The following is a 17,193-nucleotide window of genomic DNA, read 5'->3' on the forward strand; positions in this document are numbered from 1 at the left end:
CTAATCAGGCTTTAACAGAAGCAGTATGATCTAGGGAGAGCTGACTCCAAGTTCCTAGATAACGACTCAGGCACACATCTTGTTTAGGCCATGTGCAGCTTGGAGAACATGCAAATTTTAAAATGAACCTTGATTGGTGAAGGAAGGTGAAATGGATTTAAACCATGGTTTCAGGGTCTTTACAGAGGTAAGTAATAAGGTTTCGGGGTTAGCCCTAACTAAGTGTGATCAGTATCTTTCTGAAGAAGGAGGAAGTGAACACAGAGGCAGATTCAAAGGAAAGATGAAGAAAAATGGTAAAAGGAAGAACAGCTACAAGCCAAGGAAAGGGACTTGGAACAGATCGAGCCCTAGGTACCAGTCCTGCAGAAACCCTTGATTTGGGACGTCTAGCCTCAGAACTTGAGACAATAGGTTTCTGCACTTTAAACCACCCTGTTGGTACTAAATACATCGTTCGGGTGGCCCCAGTAAACTAGTACCCATCCTAAACTCATATTGTTTTGCTTTCATCGTTATTCCTCTTGGAGTATACTCTTATAGAACTTGGTAAAGACACCTAGTAATTGTTACTTACTGCTTTTATGCACATTACCATGTCAGCAGGCTTTAAAGACCCACAGGAATCAAAATACTTTTGAAGGAAATGGAAGAACAAAAAGGACAGACTATATTCAGCAGTTTTCCCATTCTGAAGATGGATGATATTATTATTTTGGGGGGCTTTGAGAAAGACGACACCAGCCGGCAATTTCACTTCTTAAGTTGCCAGTTACTTGAGGGAATTACTTCTCATCCAGCACGCAGGGGCTTGATGGGACTGTATGATCTATGCCCGTTTACAGGCAAGGAGTGAGGACACAATCCAAGGACACACCCTTGTGCTCTCCTGGACTCTGAATCTTGGGTAAAGTAATGCAAGAATGGAAAGACAGTTGGTAATCATCGATTTTAGCAATGGTGACCTGAACAGATTGATGATTACTTCTTGCTACTAGGAATGTACACATACACAGCAAGAGGGCATTTGATAAATGCTATTAATCAAGACGTTCAGGGTCAAGGAAGTCCAGAAGTTAATGAAATCAGTTGTCTGGTATGCCTTGGTTTTTAGTTAAATGTTCAGTATTCTTCTCCATGATGGGCCACATAGACTGCATGCAAGTCTATGATTAATTGAATGCTTCATTTTATAGTAACAGGTATGATTGACCTGAAACACTCATTATATTTGGGCTTCCCCAGCGGCTCAGTGGTAAAGAATCTGCCTGCAATGCAGGAGCTGCAGGAGACATGGGTTTGATTCCTGGGTCGGGAAGATCCTCCAGAGGAGGGCACAGCAACTCACTCCTGCCTGGAGATTCCTGTGGACAGAGAACCTTGGTGGGGTTACAGACCACAGAGTCGCAAAGAGTTGGACACAACTGAAGCAACTTAGTATGCATGCACATACACATTATATTTGAATAAAAGTATACCTGCTTCTTGCTTCCCTGGTGGCTCAGAGGTTAAAGCGTCTGCCTGCAATGCGGGAGACCTGGGTTCAATCCCTGAGTCAGGAAGATCCCCTGGAGAAGGAAAGGGCAACCCACTCCAGTATTCTTGCCTGGAGAATCCCATGGACAGAGGAGCCTGGTGGGGTACAGTCCACAGGGTCACAAAGAGTCAGACACGACTGAGTGACCTAACTTTAACTAACTGTACCTGCTTCTACTGTCACTAGCATTCTTAAGTCCACTTTTTTAAAAATCATATTCCTTTTCCATAGAGTGTAGGCATTAAATAAGGGATTATTTAAGCTTAATTGATACACCATACGCAGTTCTCTAAGGATGGGTTGGATTCACATGGGTTAGTCTTATTCAGTTTGAGGTAAGGGATCACTTTTATAAACCTACTGTATCTTCTATAGAGTCTTCCTATGGGGAGGTGTACCTAAATTTCTATAGAGTCTTCCTATGGGGAGGTGTACCTAAATTTCTATAGAGTCTTCCTATGGGGAGGTGTACCTAAATTTCTATAGAGTCTTCCTATGGGGAGGTGTACCTAAATTTCTATAGAGTCTTCCTATGGGGAGGTGTACCTAAATTGCATGTGGTAGAAGATGAGATGGTTGAATGGCATCACTGACACAATGGACATGAGTCTGAGCAAACTCCAGGAAACAGTGAAGGACAGGGAAGCCTGGTATGCTGCAGTCCACGGAGTCACAGAGTCAGACAAGACTTAGCCACTGAATAACAACAAAGTAGAAAACCAACTGATTTTATGTGTGCGTGTGTGTTCAGCCATGTCTGACTCTTCGTGACCCCATGGACTGTAGCTCACCAGGCTCCTCTGTCCATGGGGTTACCCAGCAAGAATACTGGAGTGGGCTGCCATTTCCTCCTCCAGGGATTCAACCTGTGTCTCCTGTGCTGGCAGGTGGATTCTTTACCACTGACCCACCAGGGAAGCCCAGCTGATTTGATAACAATGTTTAATATCAATTTGTAGAAGATTCATAATTGGTAATTTTGTGGGATTAAATCAATAGATTTCCCAACAAAGAACAAACTGAAATTAATAACTCAAAATCTGTTCTAATGAGTGAATTAATATTCACTCAATGAATAAATCAGTGTGCAATGTATTTCTCCTTTGAGATATAAATTATCCAAATATTTATTTTCATATTTCTCCTGGTTTGGGCTTTAGAAACACTGCCTCAGGGTTTCTACACAATCACAAGTTGTTATGAAAATAACTGAACAATAAATTCTAGAGAAGAATTCCTTTTTCAGTTGATTCTATTTCACAATTTTCTTGATACTGAATTTCAGAGGTTAGTTCGTGAAATAATTTAGATGGCAATTTTATGGGTTGTTACACCTGCAAAGCAAGCTCTTCATGAAACAAAAATCAACAAACAAATTTGGAATGTTATCACATTTGGGCCTGATATTATATATCTGAGAAAAAATGAATAATAGAATCTTCTCTCTTCAGATGCTGTCCTTTCAATAATAAACCAAAATTTACTCCATAAGTGAATGATTATAAACAAGTCATCTTGTGATTAAGTACCATATTTCAGAGGACAGGTTTTGAAAGGAATCTATGAGATTTGAAAAGTCACAGAAAAATATTCAATTTGTTTTAATTTAGCAAGTTCTTAGTGTTTAAACTAAAAATATTGTGAAGGGTGGTGGCATGGTGCCCAATGTATTGTGTTAGTCTGATTTTACATTAATAAAACACATTTTTTATTAAATCTGTCATGTTTCTGTTTGGGATTTTTTTTTCCTTAAAAATTGTTATCTGAAACTATCACTGTATTAAAGAGTTTAAGTGTAACTTCGGTATCTTTGTGTCTTTATGATCTGTTAATCAGATCTGTCCATTCAGACTAAAGAAACTTGAGTGCAACCTGTCAGTTCTGTTTGATGTGGCTTGTCTTAAAGTGCTGGGCTGTTTTACTTGTTAATATAAATTACTGAGTTATTTTCAAACATTTAATAAACTCAGTATCTAAGTGAACTTTTTTCCCTGCAATCATAGAGAATTTGTAGACGTAGTATTTTTGACGGGAATATATTTGTTTACAACGTTGTGTTAGTTTCTGCTACGCAGCAAAGTGAATCGGCTAGATGATTACACTTATCCCCTCTTCATTCCATCTTTATCAGTTCCTCTGTTGATGGACATTTAGGTTGTTTCCATATCCCGGCTACTAGAAATAGTCTTTATACATAAACTTTTTTTCTTTAAAAATGTTATTAAACCACAGTATGAAATCAAGGCCAACATACTAATAAAGGAACTATAACATATGAATTATTAGAAAGCATAAGATTGCATTTTTACTTTTTAAATATATAACAAATATTTCCTATAGTTTTTTTAAAATGCTTTAGGAATAAAATAATCTAAATGGATTGGAAATACTAGCAGTGATGGTTGCACAACACTGTGAACGCAATTAATTTCACTGAAGTAGACACTTAAAATGGTCAATTTTATGTTGCATATATTTTACTATAACTTTTTTAAATGGGAAAAATTTAAAGAATTTTTAAATTTTAAAATATTTTCAAGTATAAAGTAAAATATTTCCTGAGAATTAGATAGCTTTTGCAGTTTAAACTGTAATACCACATGCACTACCTTATTTTCTCCACATTTTTGATGCCGTATTTTTCTTCTTTCATTTAAATTCACATAAAATTTTCTGCAGGACAAATAGTTTTAGGGGCTGTTCATAAAATTTATACACACTTAAGATATCATAGTCCTCTCTGAAACAATATGATATTTTTTAAAAATTCAGATATCTTTGAAAAATAGTTGCTGTGATTTCAGTTCTACTTTCTATTTATTTTTTAATTGTGTTGTATTGATTTACTTTGTTTTTATTGGAGTTTAGGGCTTCTCTGGTGTCTCAGACAATAAAGAGTCAGCCTGCAATGCAGGAGACCCGAGTTTGGTCCCTGGGTTGGAAAGATCCCCTGCAGAAGGGAATGGCTGCTCAGTATTCATGCCTGAAGAATTCCGTGGATGGAGGAACTTGGCCGGCTATAGTCCATGCGGTCACAGAGTCAGACATGACTAAGCGATTAACACTCTCATTTTTTCACAGTTGCCGTACAGTGTTGGGCTAGTTTCTATTGTAAGGCAAGTTGAGTCAGGCATACCTATACATACATCCCCTCCTTGGCTTTCCTCTCCATTTAGTCCACCATAGAGCAATGAGTAGAGTTCCTTGTGCTATACCATAGGTCCTCACTAGTTATCTATTTTATGCATAATATTGTGTATATTACAAAATCTCAATCTCCCAATTCATTCCACTCATGTGTTGCTTCTTCTGAATCACATGACTCCAAATCACATGACTTTTACCATGCTTTAAAAGTTTTCTGGGAAATCTATTACTTTCAGAAATTATGTCTAACAGCATTAGTTATGGGGGCAGTGCTTACAACATTCTGAAGTTTATCTGTCTCTTTTGGAATCATTAAGCTGTACTCTTCTCCAGTGGAAAAACCAAAGTGATACGTCAATCATTTTGATTTCTAAATGCTTAAAGACTCAAAAAAAAAAATAAATTCATGTTTTGATATTGCTGTTGTTTAAGTAGTACTTGACTTCTTTTTCAGATTTTCTATAAAGACTAATGAAAAATGTTTAATGAAATACATTTTAAATAAACCTGTATTTCAGCAAAATGTGAATCATTGTTACATACATTTTTGTTGTTTAAAGTATAAATCAAGAAAGTAGCTAGGTTAAGATTACAGAAAAAAGAAGGGTTTATAAACTTGCCTGTGATCACATGATATCTTAACACAAAGACTCTGGTTTTGTCGTTAGCCTCAGCTTCTCAGACAAAGCCAGTGTGATGAAAACTGTAACATGTGTCATGTATGCATGCTGGTTGGCACATGAGAGTCACTGAAATAATTTAGATAGCTCCTTTCCAGGAATTTCTTCCTGATATAGTTGAACAGATTAAGTGAAACAATGCATTTAAAGAGATAGAACACCTAAGACCGAAGGGCTTCCCTGGTCTTCTCTCCCTGCAATGCAAGAGATGCAAGAGAATCTGTTTCAATCCCTGGGTCAGGAAGATCCCCTGGAGGAGGAAATAACAACCCACTCCAGTATTCTTGCCTGGGAAACTCCAATGACTGAGGAGCCTGATGAGCTATAGTCCATGGGGTTGCAAAGAGTTGGACAGGACTGAAGCTACAGAATTCAAGTGTCGTAAAATAAATGAAATGATTAAATGATTCATTTAATTTATTTATTCATTTAATCATAAATTAAATTATTAAAATGATTCAAAAGCAAGTCAAACATTTAGATGATATTTATCAGTTTTGCATATGCCACCTTCCAGAGTGATCACAATAGTGCAATATTTTCAGTTTCTGGGCTTTTATTTTAGACTTAAAATTTGAGCATATTTATTTGCTATAATCACATAAATTCCATAGAATGTTTTCTCAAACTGTATGTGTAATTTTAATACATCCAAGTGAATTAAAATTTTCTTCTCCATAGAAACATGATTTTAGAATAGAACTAAATAAGAATATTGGAGTCTATATGCAAAAACAGAAAACAATCCTATTTTACATGGTTTATAAACCATAACTATTTTATATACACTTTTAATAGAACATTCTAAAATCATCAATTTTTTTTTCTATAAAGGCATCCCTACTCTGATCAAATTCTCCTTTTCTTAAACTATATTTTTCTATAAACTGGGTTTTTTAGATAAACACATTTTTCTAAAGTAACCTCACATTAAAGGAAAAAAAAGAAAAAGCTAAGTCCTAAAAGTACTAGTTAAATTCTGAATAAATTGGACCAAATTTCTGAGTATTATGTCCAACACTGGTGTCTTAGGAAAACTTAGCTTTTATGCAATTCTTATCACAATTGCTTAATATGTTCATTTGCCTTTTTTAACTTCCTTTTATTATTTTTAACCTTTTCTTTTTCCTTACAATTCTATTTTTCCCCTTCCTCATATCAAACTGCAACTGGAAAATATCACTTCTTATTTTCAAATTCAAGTTTTTCTCTTTTAAGATACCAAGAAACATTCAAATGGTCTTCCTTTCTGTAATGTTTTGTCATTATAAGGTCTTAAAATGCTGCCTGATAAGGATATTCATTTTAGAAACACCTATGATCTGGCCAAAGGCTATACACCAGGTAATAGGTTTTCTTCCTTGTCAAATAAACATGAGTTGACTCATATTTTAGAACTGCCCTTTTGAGTAATAGATATGTTTTATATATTATTCTTTCTTAAACAGTAATAACTTATAAATGTTAAGATTGCACAGTAACAACTCATAATCTCACCAGAAGAAGTTTATATTAAAAAATATGATCTGGCTTGGGCAATCTAATTCATTCTGCTATGACTCTGTAATTACCACTTTTTAATTTTTCTCTCTCATTGCATAATGTTACACAAGAGGGGATTAAATAATCTAAAAGCTCTGTGTGATAACCAGACACTTTAGTAGAATAGGTGAACTTTAACCTAAGATGTTCTCATTACCTTTTATGAAGAGTATAGTGAGACTATCTCAATGGTAAAAAAACGTTCTTTAGTAATTTCTAATCCTAGATCCATCAATAAAACATTTTTGCCCATAGGTTAAGTCAATCAGTATTTTTAATACACCATGTCTTCTGTGTAGTAAAGTGAGTAACAGCCAGCTTTTCCCCTTCACACCCCTTATCTGCCCCCTGATCCCTGTGAGTAACTTACCTGGCAAAAGGGACATGAAAAATGTGATTAAGTTAAAGATCTTGAAATAGGGAGATTACCCTGGGTTATCTGGGTGGACCCTAAATGTAATCACAGGTGTCCTTACATGAGACAGGCTGAGGGAGATCTGACTACATTAGACAAGAAAAAAGTGTCACCACAGAAGCAGAAACTGGAGTGAGAAAGCCAGGAGACAGAAATCACAATAGGATGGGGTTGTCCCCTGAATTTTCCTATAGCCCCTTTAGACTCATTGTGGACTTCTGATCTCTAGAATGATAAGAGGATAAATCTGTGTTGCTTTGGGTAATTAAATTTGTGGCAATTTGTTACGACATCAATAGGAAACAGACAAAATCTGTAAAAAGGAGTTTCAGGTATATGACCTCCAAGATCTTTCTATAATTTGAGGAAACTGCTCTGCACTGTCAGCTGTGTGAATTTCTATTTTATGCATTTTTATAGGCATAACTTAAGGAAAATCATTTTTCATTACTTATTTGAGAGGTAACATTCTTTATTGTAATTAGCCCCTTGGGTATTGGCATCAAGTGGCAGCAAATATGAGGGGAGATATTTCTTTAGTTTCTTTTACCAAAGTTGAAAGAAAATGTTACATTATTGATTTCTATGCTTGAATAGCCAATTCAATTAGAAATTCAAAACACAAGAATCTTGCAGAAATCAGCTGCCAGATTTATTAATCTATCTGAAAATAAAAATACAACCAAACAAAAAGTAGAATAAGAACAGAACTTAAAAAAAAAACCTTTAGATACATTTCCCAAAAGAGTTTATAATGCAATGTTTTGAACCCTTCTGTGTTGGAAATATACTTAATGTTGGCCAATTACTTACTTTATTCAGTGAGTTACTACCATAAACAGCAAAATATATAATTTGTCCTTAAATACTATATAATCAATACCAATTCTTCCTTGATTCTTTAAAATAGCTCATAGCCCGATTCTTTCTCACTATCAAACTAGAATTTTTAAAAGAATAAAAGAAAATGAGAAAAAAAAGAAAAAGTATTCTCAATATAATTTTCACTTGGATCATATTTTAAAGACCCACTTTCAATTTCTCCAAATGTGTCAATTCTCTTTCCAATAAAATTTTAGCTGAATATTTTAAAATCTGTTTTTATTCTAAGTACTGTAAATGGCCACATGAGCATAGTGGGTGGGGGGAATTCTGATTTTTTAAGGCATATTTGTTAACCCATAATGGGCCTAATGATATATAATGTAAATGTAGAACAACCATTGAAATCACAGGCTACATAGATATGTTGAAATCAGAATTTTTTTGGTAGGAATAAATGTGAGTAGTATAGGTTATGTTATGTGGGTTTCCCAATAACTGTTGAGTTTAGAGACATGAACTGTGATCCATGTCATGTTGGAAAACGGGTAGCCAGGAGATCATCTTTCAACAATTTTTCCTGTGTTCATCATGAAAATCTTTTCTAAGTTGATTTTGGCTTTGTGTTTAGGATTTTTTTTTTAAACATTTTGCTATTGACTCTCTAAAATTTTTTCTTCCTCTGAGATAGTGAACAAAGTTTATGTTTCTTGCTTGAATCATTTTAGCAAGCTAATCAGAGATACTATAACACCATTTACTTATGGTTTTGTCAAGGTAAACAGAACATACCCTGCTTTCACTATTTCCTCCAAATGCAAAACAAAACCAAAACAAAAACCTTTGAAATTTTAAATCTTCTTTCAAACAATCCAATCACATTTACACAAGCGTCCAAAACAAGATGATGGATAATATCAGTGCCAGCACTATGCCATACAGCAACTTCCTCATATTCTTTAACAGTTTGTAAATAATTTTCCATTTCACCAAAAGTTCCCACAATTTCCCTTAGCAAGCTGAAGCTTACTCTTCATTTTGTCAATGTGCATAAAAGCTGCTTATAGCATAGCATGGCAGAAGCTATTTTTTAAGCAATAAATGGTTTGAGTCATCTATTTTGTCCTGAAATGCTATCTGTAGTTAACTGCATTGCTTATAAATGGTCATAGTAAATTCAGCATGAAAGAGAATATTACAGAAAAGACAGCAGCAGAAGCATTAGCATTATCTAATATTTATATATGTTATCAACATAACACAGCAGTAAAAGGTTTAAATGCATATCAATGGGTACCATGTCTAAAAATTACTATAGTACCTATTTAGTGTATTGGGTATTTTTCTTAAGAAGTGCTCGCTGTATCTAGAACAGCATATTATGTGATTTAGTACAGTTAATTCTTATTGATTAAATAATGTTTTTATGTACTGAAGGAAGTGAATGGAGACAGATATTTTTTTGCTTCATTGCGATCCCAGATTTAACATTTAAATGAAGATCTCAAAGGACCATGAGAAATATCATTATGAAACTGAAATGGGTTTCAAAATCTTTAAAGAACAGTATGATTTGTATCTAAATAGCAAGGTGGCACCAGATGCGTATACTGCTACTGGCCTGTGACTCAGTTCGGAGCCAGAGTCCAAAATTGTGCCCCTCATTTACAGTCATGGTGATTCCTCAGCTTCAGAGAGAATACCCATTGTCTGGTTTTCCTCTGTGAGTCATACATAAAGCAAAACAAAACAAAAAAAAACAGTAAATGCAATCTCTAAATAACTTTTTACAAGAGGTGCAAAAACAGTCATTTCTAACAATTAAACTGCCTTTTACAGTAGTTTTTGTGTTTTTTTTTTTTGTACACCTTGCGGAGACACAGAAATGATAGGGGAAAATGCCCAAGGCAGATAGTCTCCAAGTGGATATTTACACAATGTGAATTAACTGTACCATAGGTACCCAGAGGAAATGAACATTTTCTAGGTTGTTATGAAATCAAATCAACATGATATAGCTTCATCATACTTAAAACCTGTAGGACCCCATCCCAAGCCTAAGTAAAAAGTAATACCCCAATCCCCCCTCCCACTCACCCATTATCTTCCTGTTACACAGAATAAATGTTTAGATTACCCCCACCCACCCTCAAATAAAGTGCGCAGTCCATTGCAGACCATAGAATAATGCAACAGGAAAGCCCCTTTGTGTATTATTATTTAAAAATAAAATACAAATGACAAAAATCAAATATTGAAGAGAATTCAGAGATTCTCTTCATGTTGCAAAAGAGCAGAAGCAGGAGGAGGCCCTTGACTGTCACTGTGTTAATACACGTAGCCTTCGTTATAGGGGTGGGGGTTGCAGCAGCCCCCTTCCGGGATGTAGGCCATGCTCTCGTCAAAGTGGGACAGAGGCACCGTGTCCTCCTCGTTGATGTGACGTTCCATGTCTGTCTTCAGCAGTGGGCGCTGATTATCTGGAAAGGCCATGGAGAAAAGGGCTTCTGGATCACACACAAATTTGTAGACATATCTCTCTCCAGCCACCTGAGGGAAAGATGGAAGAAAAAGCCCATCCTTATGTGGGATGTCGGGATGGTACCTAAACTTAGAATAGTGAGCGTTTTGCAAGAGATACAAATATCCAATCATTATATTTTACATTGGGAAGCTAATGCAAGGCTGTTATGTCAATTACACTGCAATTAAAACACACACAGAAAAACACAACCTCATCTTCACCATTCCCAAATGGGGAACGCAGGCAAAGAAATGAACAAAAACATGGTTTAATGCTCCAGAAAGGATGGATAACAAAAGAAAATGGATAACAAAAGAAAAGGCAATCAAGTATTAACAGATACAGATAGAAGAAAAAAAATAAATTCCTCACTTTGTGGGATAAATTACAGTTCAATCGAGGGAAATGCAAAATGCTGACCTTGAGTGATAATTACATTCATTCTAGATAAAACTAGAAACTTAGCAGTTTGTTGCTTTAATATAAATGTAAACGTACATTGTTATTTGGGGGAAAAATCAATGATTTCATGCAGGCATCTCACATTGAATTTTTTTCCCCTCTGTTTGAAAAGGTAATAGCTATTGTACTTATAAAATAACAAGACCTTTAAAATGTAGTGTTTCTCTCTTAACATTATATTTCTGAAATTGTAGAAAAGCTAAACTTTCAAATCTTAAAAGAAAAAATGGATTGTGTTCCTAATAAGACTAGACTAGTGCTTCACTGATTCTCAGGGTGAACTATTCTTTTTCCTTTCTTTAATTTTTTTCTTTTGCACCGTATAGTCTCATCTGAAAAAAAGAAAGATGCATAGCCTTATTTAAATGAAAGATGGATCAACAGGGCAGTATTATCCTGGGTACATCACTTTTAAAAATGAAAGCAAGATGCCTTAGACAGACGTTAAGGATGTATATATAGTGTCAAATTGAATTAAGAGGTGTAAAAAAAGTGAAAGGAATTTAAAATATACAATACATAGGGAGGAAATGAGAAAAAGAAATGTGACAGCTGCCTGAAATAAAGGAGAAGTAGCGTAATTTGTAGGAAATGACACGTCCCAAACTTAAATTTTGAAGAGTAATGCTTCTCTAGGAAATTATAAACAATTGAGTGAAACAAATACAGCCCTCCCCCGCTGCCGTTAATAGACAATGCTGAGCTTCTCAAAAACCCAGAGGGTTTGGGTAGGGGGTGGGAGTGGATGAATACAGTTCTTTGTATTAAGTTTGATACTAACTTTTTGTGTGAATGTTGAGTTCAGTAATTTTAGAAAGGTGAAAATTACTCAACACCTCTACTAGTTGCTTTGTGACATGGGGAAATGGTGAATTCATGGTTTGTAAACTATCTGTGCATGTTTGTAGGAAAAAAACTACCAAAGAGCAGTTGTTCTAGACTCAGGTTTAGAATGTTTTTTTGCCCTGGATTTTTTCTTTTTTTAACCCTGTAAGAGAAATCAATTTAGAGAATTCAAATACTGTGAATATCCTTAGGCTTGAAAACAGCCAACACTTAGGTTTTGGACAAGTTTCTTAAACCGCCCTCAGTTCCCCTTTTCTTGATGAAATGGAGGCAGGGATGGCTTCTTGGAAAGCCTGTTGCAAGACTGAGATGGAAGTTTCTGGCACAAGGCATGCAAACAGAGGAGTCTGGCATAAGTGTATTTTATACACTTCATATAAAGTGTATTTTATACACTTTAGCCCTTTATAAAAAGGAAATTAAGTTCATAAAGATGAAATGGTGAAACTGCCATAAAAGTAAAAATAGGCCCTATCAGAAACAAAGCTCTACAATACTAAATCCCAGTTTTCATGTCATTTCTTTGTTCAAAGTATTTTGAGAAAAAAATGAAGTAATTGGCCGGCATATCTCAGAGCGTTTAATAACTGGCTTTGTTTTGTTTGCAGCCACTGAGAAGGAGGCATTTGCTTTGCTTTAGGCTACTGGAATGTTTTTGTACAACCTGTTGCTATTGGTTATAATTAGAAATTATTTAATAAATCACTGTGGGGAATTAAAATGTAGATATGCAATCAGCATTATAAAATCTCTTAAGGACCCTGCCTTTACACACTGTTTTACTTTTTCTTTCATTAAACATATTTAGAGCTACTACTCTATTTATTGGATTATGTTAAGTGCCACAGAGTTTAGAACAAGGACTGATAAACAACCAAGGAACATAATGAATCCGCTTATTAGTAATACAATTACAATATGGACAATGTTATACACTGAGTATATAAACAGTAATGCTTAGGTAAAATATTAATTTTGCAAGAGAGATGACTCAATTAAACAACGAGGTTATCTTTTGAACTGTGCTTTGCAAGGCTAGCTATTTAAATTATGGGTTAACTCTTTAAAATTTCAAAAATAGTACAGAAATATTGGAGGAAAACTTGCAATTACAGATTAAGCCAAAAGAAGTAATAATCTGATCATATCATTAAGAAATAACCAATACTTAAATGTCTGTATATACTTTTATTTAGGCACTTTTAAATTTTGAAGTAAAAGCATATACATGGATCGTCTATAATGTATAATAATCATTACTTCACCATTTCTTCCTTCAGAGCTACTGAAATAATCAGGGTTTCTTTCATGTTTTGATACACTTTGGTTTTAGTTTTTAATTTTTTCATTTAATTTTCCTTGACATTCACTACATATACACAGAGTTTTAAGTTCATATACAAGCATCATCAGATAAACATTTTCCCCTACACATTAAAATATGTAATTCTATCTCAGATTTTTTTGAAGGACTGCACAATTTTCCTCTGAATGACTCTATTAGGACTTACTTATCCATTATGTTATCAGGGAGAAAATGAAGCAATGAGAAAGCCACAGGTGTATCAGAGAGTAGGAAGTAGACTGGATCAACACGTGTAATGAAGAGTAAATATGTATGTCTACAGAAACTGTCAAAAGTCTTGACTGTTGTGCTACTTACAAGTACACTTCAACTTTTGCATTTTCACCTTTAAATGACCTATTCTTCCTTATATCATATGTGATACCCCCAAAGGCCTGTTAAGTACACATTTTGCTATCCTATATTGGCTGATAAATAGTTACTAACAGTTTACCTTGGCAATTACAGCCTAATAGGGAAAATTTGAGGAGCCACATTTTTCTCTGTATTCCAACATCTATGCTATCCATCATTTAATCATTGGAAAGCATCTTGCCTTATTATTTTCTTAAGATAAGAGGTAAACAAATGGGATGTGTGATAACTGCATAAATAAATGGGAATATGGAAGTAATGATATCAGTAATAAGCATAAGTTTGAATACCTTTGATAATATCTAAGACCAGACATAACATCCTGAAGATACCCCTTTAAACACTGTGTGTAAAAGTTGAAGTATGATTAGATATTTTGAGATACTTTTTAGCTTTCTGTGACTGCTCCCTTTAGTAAGGGGCTTACTAGTCAAGATACACAAGTTATATGTGTCTTGGCTTCAAGGTGCAAGATTTATTCACAGATACCATCTGCTGAAGACTTTCACTACACCAGGTACGACGCAAGTGTCTCAAGTATATTATTTCATTTAACGATCACAGCAGCTTCATGAGGAAAGAATATTGCTGCTTACTAGCAGAAGAATCTGTTCAAAAACAGTAATCTAACAAGACACTAACACGCAAACCAAAGTCATGTCTGCGTTTGTTACTGCCGTGTAACACTGCTCAGGGGAACTGGGGAAGACCTACTGTGCCAGCTTACTTGCTACGCCTGATTACGAACACGGTGATGAAAAGGAAAAGGATGGTACGTATGTGAAAAAGGCTGGCTGTAAACAGAAGTGGTTGGTGAAAGAAAGGGAAGAATTAAAAAAAAGACTCCAGGATTGAGATGGAGAAGAAGGAGCAGATAGTAACTGGTTTCACAATTTGAGGGTGAGATTCAGGGGAACAGGAAGCAATTAAGAATCCAATTCAACCTTATCTTTTAAGGCTCTTTGAAGTTCAAACTTAACTGGCTGGCTAACAAGACAGCAGATTGCCTTTGGTCTAGAACGCCCAAATGATGCCATTTCCCCCTCTTTTACCATTGTCATGGACCAACTGGTATAGTTTTTCTTGGCATAACTATGGTGACATAAAACTATGCCATAATCTGTAACATGTAACTACGCCCATGTTTCCACAAATGAACAAAGGACACATAATGAAACTATAATGTAACGTTCATGATGGATAAATCCTGAAATGCCGTTCACAGTCAAGACTAATAGATTGAGTACACATGCAAGGCTGAAGGATGTTAATAATAACAAATACCCGAATGTTTTATCTTTATTTATTCATTACCTGCTTCAAAAATTTTAGATTTTGTCCCAAGTGTAATTCATTTGTTTTATCTCACACTTTTTATACAAGCTACCTTGAAATATTAAGCCACACTCATTTGAAATAAATCATATTTAATATCATTATGCCAACAAGATAAGATTAAATACTTATTTCGAATCAACTGTTTAAGATGTTAAGCTGTCAAGTACTGAAATCAGCCAAGAAAAGATGTTTTTCAGAATGAGAACAAGAAATGCTCTGAATATTTTAAGAATCAGAAAAAGAGAAGAAAAGGAAACATTCAGCTAATATGCAAAATTGTATAATTGTGGAGAATGAGCAAAATGTCAACAACTTTTGGGGACATATACTGCCATATTACTACTAAAGCAGGATTTTTTTTACCAAACACAGCAAAGTGGGGACTTCCAGAAAGTCTCCTATTTTGCATTACACATTTGCCTATAATGCTCATAAATTTATAAACAGAAAGCCTTGTAATAGGAAAACCAACAGCTAAGCATACGTTAAAGTGAGCGAAAACCTTGCTTCAGCAATGTAATGATATATGGCTTTGAAGTATGACATGCAGATGAATGTGAAACATTTCAATAAATTTTAATGCTGTGTTAGCTGCTCACCTTTTGCATGATTCCTTTCTCATAATAATAGCGGAGTGAACGGCTAAGTTTATCATAGTTCATAGCTGGCCTGTTTTTCTGAATGCCCCAACGCCTGGCCACCTGCCACCGAGACAGAATTACATTGTTGTGTTAAGTATTATCTTATCAACATATTTCATAAAAATTACATTAATTCATTAATTACTTCTGAACCATCTTAAACATATCCAAATCAATGGCATACGTATAAGAGGCAAAAAGCTATCATGATCTGTATTTCCTGGGTCCTGGTTTGCTTTTTCAACCAGGCATTAAGTGATCATTCTGAAACATCACAATAGAATTCATTGTCAGTATTGTTTTGGATACAAAATTAAATGGAAATAAGGGAATGTGTTTACAACGGGAATGAACAGGCTGCAATTCACCAAAATGAGGCACATTTCCCATTCTGAGGTCCCCTTTCTGCTTTTTCCTTCTTATTTCTTTTTCAGATTAAAAACTAAATATCAAGAGCAACTTTATCTATAAATAAAGATCTCTTGGTAAAGGTGTTTTTGAGGTTATGATAAATCAAAGGAAACAAGATACCCTGCTTGACACTGGCTAAAACACACTGGCTAAAAGACAAGTGGCTTAGTGTGCACAAATTAGTAAGCTCAACTGTACATAATTTTTATTGCCTGAAGCAGCATCAGAAAATAAAAAAAGTGCAGTCAATACTAAACTGGGGGAATTCAGCATTCATTTAAAGAACAGTAATTGGATGCTAAAAATAAGAAGGAAGCGAAAAAGGTCACCATGTATATGAGTCCACAAAAAAAATCTCTAAAGCAGAACATCCACTTTGTGTTTTTGTGAACAATCTCTGAGCTTTTTATAATACGGCTTTGGAAGCGCAACTTTTCTGGCAAAGACAAAGTTCTTCAATAGAGCTTTAGCAAAACCTCCTTCCTCAACGAATCTGCAATCCCCTCCCTTCCCACTACCCTGGGCTAGCTATAGACGATCCAGAACAGGGTGGCCTGCTTTTGTGATCCCAGTCAAAGTCACATCCTCATTAATTTCCACTTTTGCTTCATCTGAGCAGAAACTGCAGCTCCAGTGTATACCTAGGCAACCCGGAGAGAGCATTTTCTAATAGGGCTAGCATTCTTCTTCAAGTTCACAGAATTCCAAGTTGTTGTTATGTGCCATATAGCAAAATCTTATAGAATGCTTTGCAGAAATACTCTATTTTATTAGCAATAACTTTTCTCTGTGGTTTGTTTTTTCCTTTAAAAAACACTGATCTTTCCTATTTTCTCTCCCACTAATTTCTATTTTCTGAATGAAGATACAATATAATTTAGTCACATGCATCAGTATACTTTTTAAAAGCAAAGAGATGTGATGTCACATCCCCATGACTATATATCTCCAAATAGATATAAAAAAAAAGAAAGTCACAGTGACAGGCACATATTAATATTCCATTAATTAGTGGATTAATTAACTAATGAATTCCATTAATTAATCCATTAATTACTATTAATCAATCCATTAATTCCATTAATTAAGATAAACTTAATTTTAATGT

The 17,193-nt window shown here is 34.9% G+C and overlaps 1 protein-coding gene across 6 annotated transcripts in view; it reads right to left on the minus strand.

Moving 5' to 3' along the window:
- Positions 1-7,951: 7,951 nt before the first annotated feature.
- The window catches only part of ETV1 (ETS variant transcription factor 1), a 94,738-nt gene continuing 85,496 nt past the window's right edge, over positions 7,952-17,193 (minus strand). For all 6 annotated transcript variants that reach the window (XM_043462749.1, XM_043462748.1, XM_043462746.1 and 3 more), the window contains 2 exons: positions 15,633-15,734; positions 7,952-10,693 (listed from right to left, as the gene is read on the minus strand). In XM_043462749.1, the coding sequence (XP_043318684.1) occupies positions 10,472-10,693; positions 15,633-15,734 (324 nt within the window). In that variant the 3' untranslated portion in view covers positions 7,952-10,471. The remainder of the gene's footprint in view (positions 10,694-15,632; positions 15,735-17,193) is intronic.

Source organism: Cervus canadensis, chromosome 3 (genome assembly GCF_019320065.1).
Source record: "Cervus canadensis isolate Bull #8, Minnesota chromosome 3, ASM1932006v1, whole genome shotgun sequence".
NCBI lineage: Eukaryota > Metazoa > Chordata > Mammalia > Artiodactyla > Cervidae > Cervus > Cervus canadensis.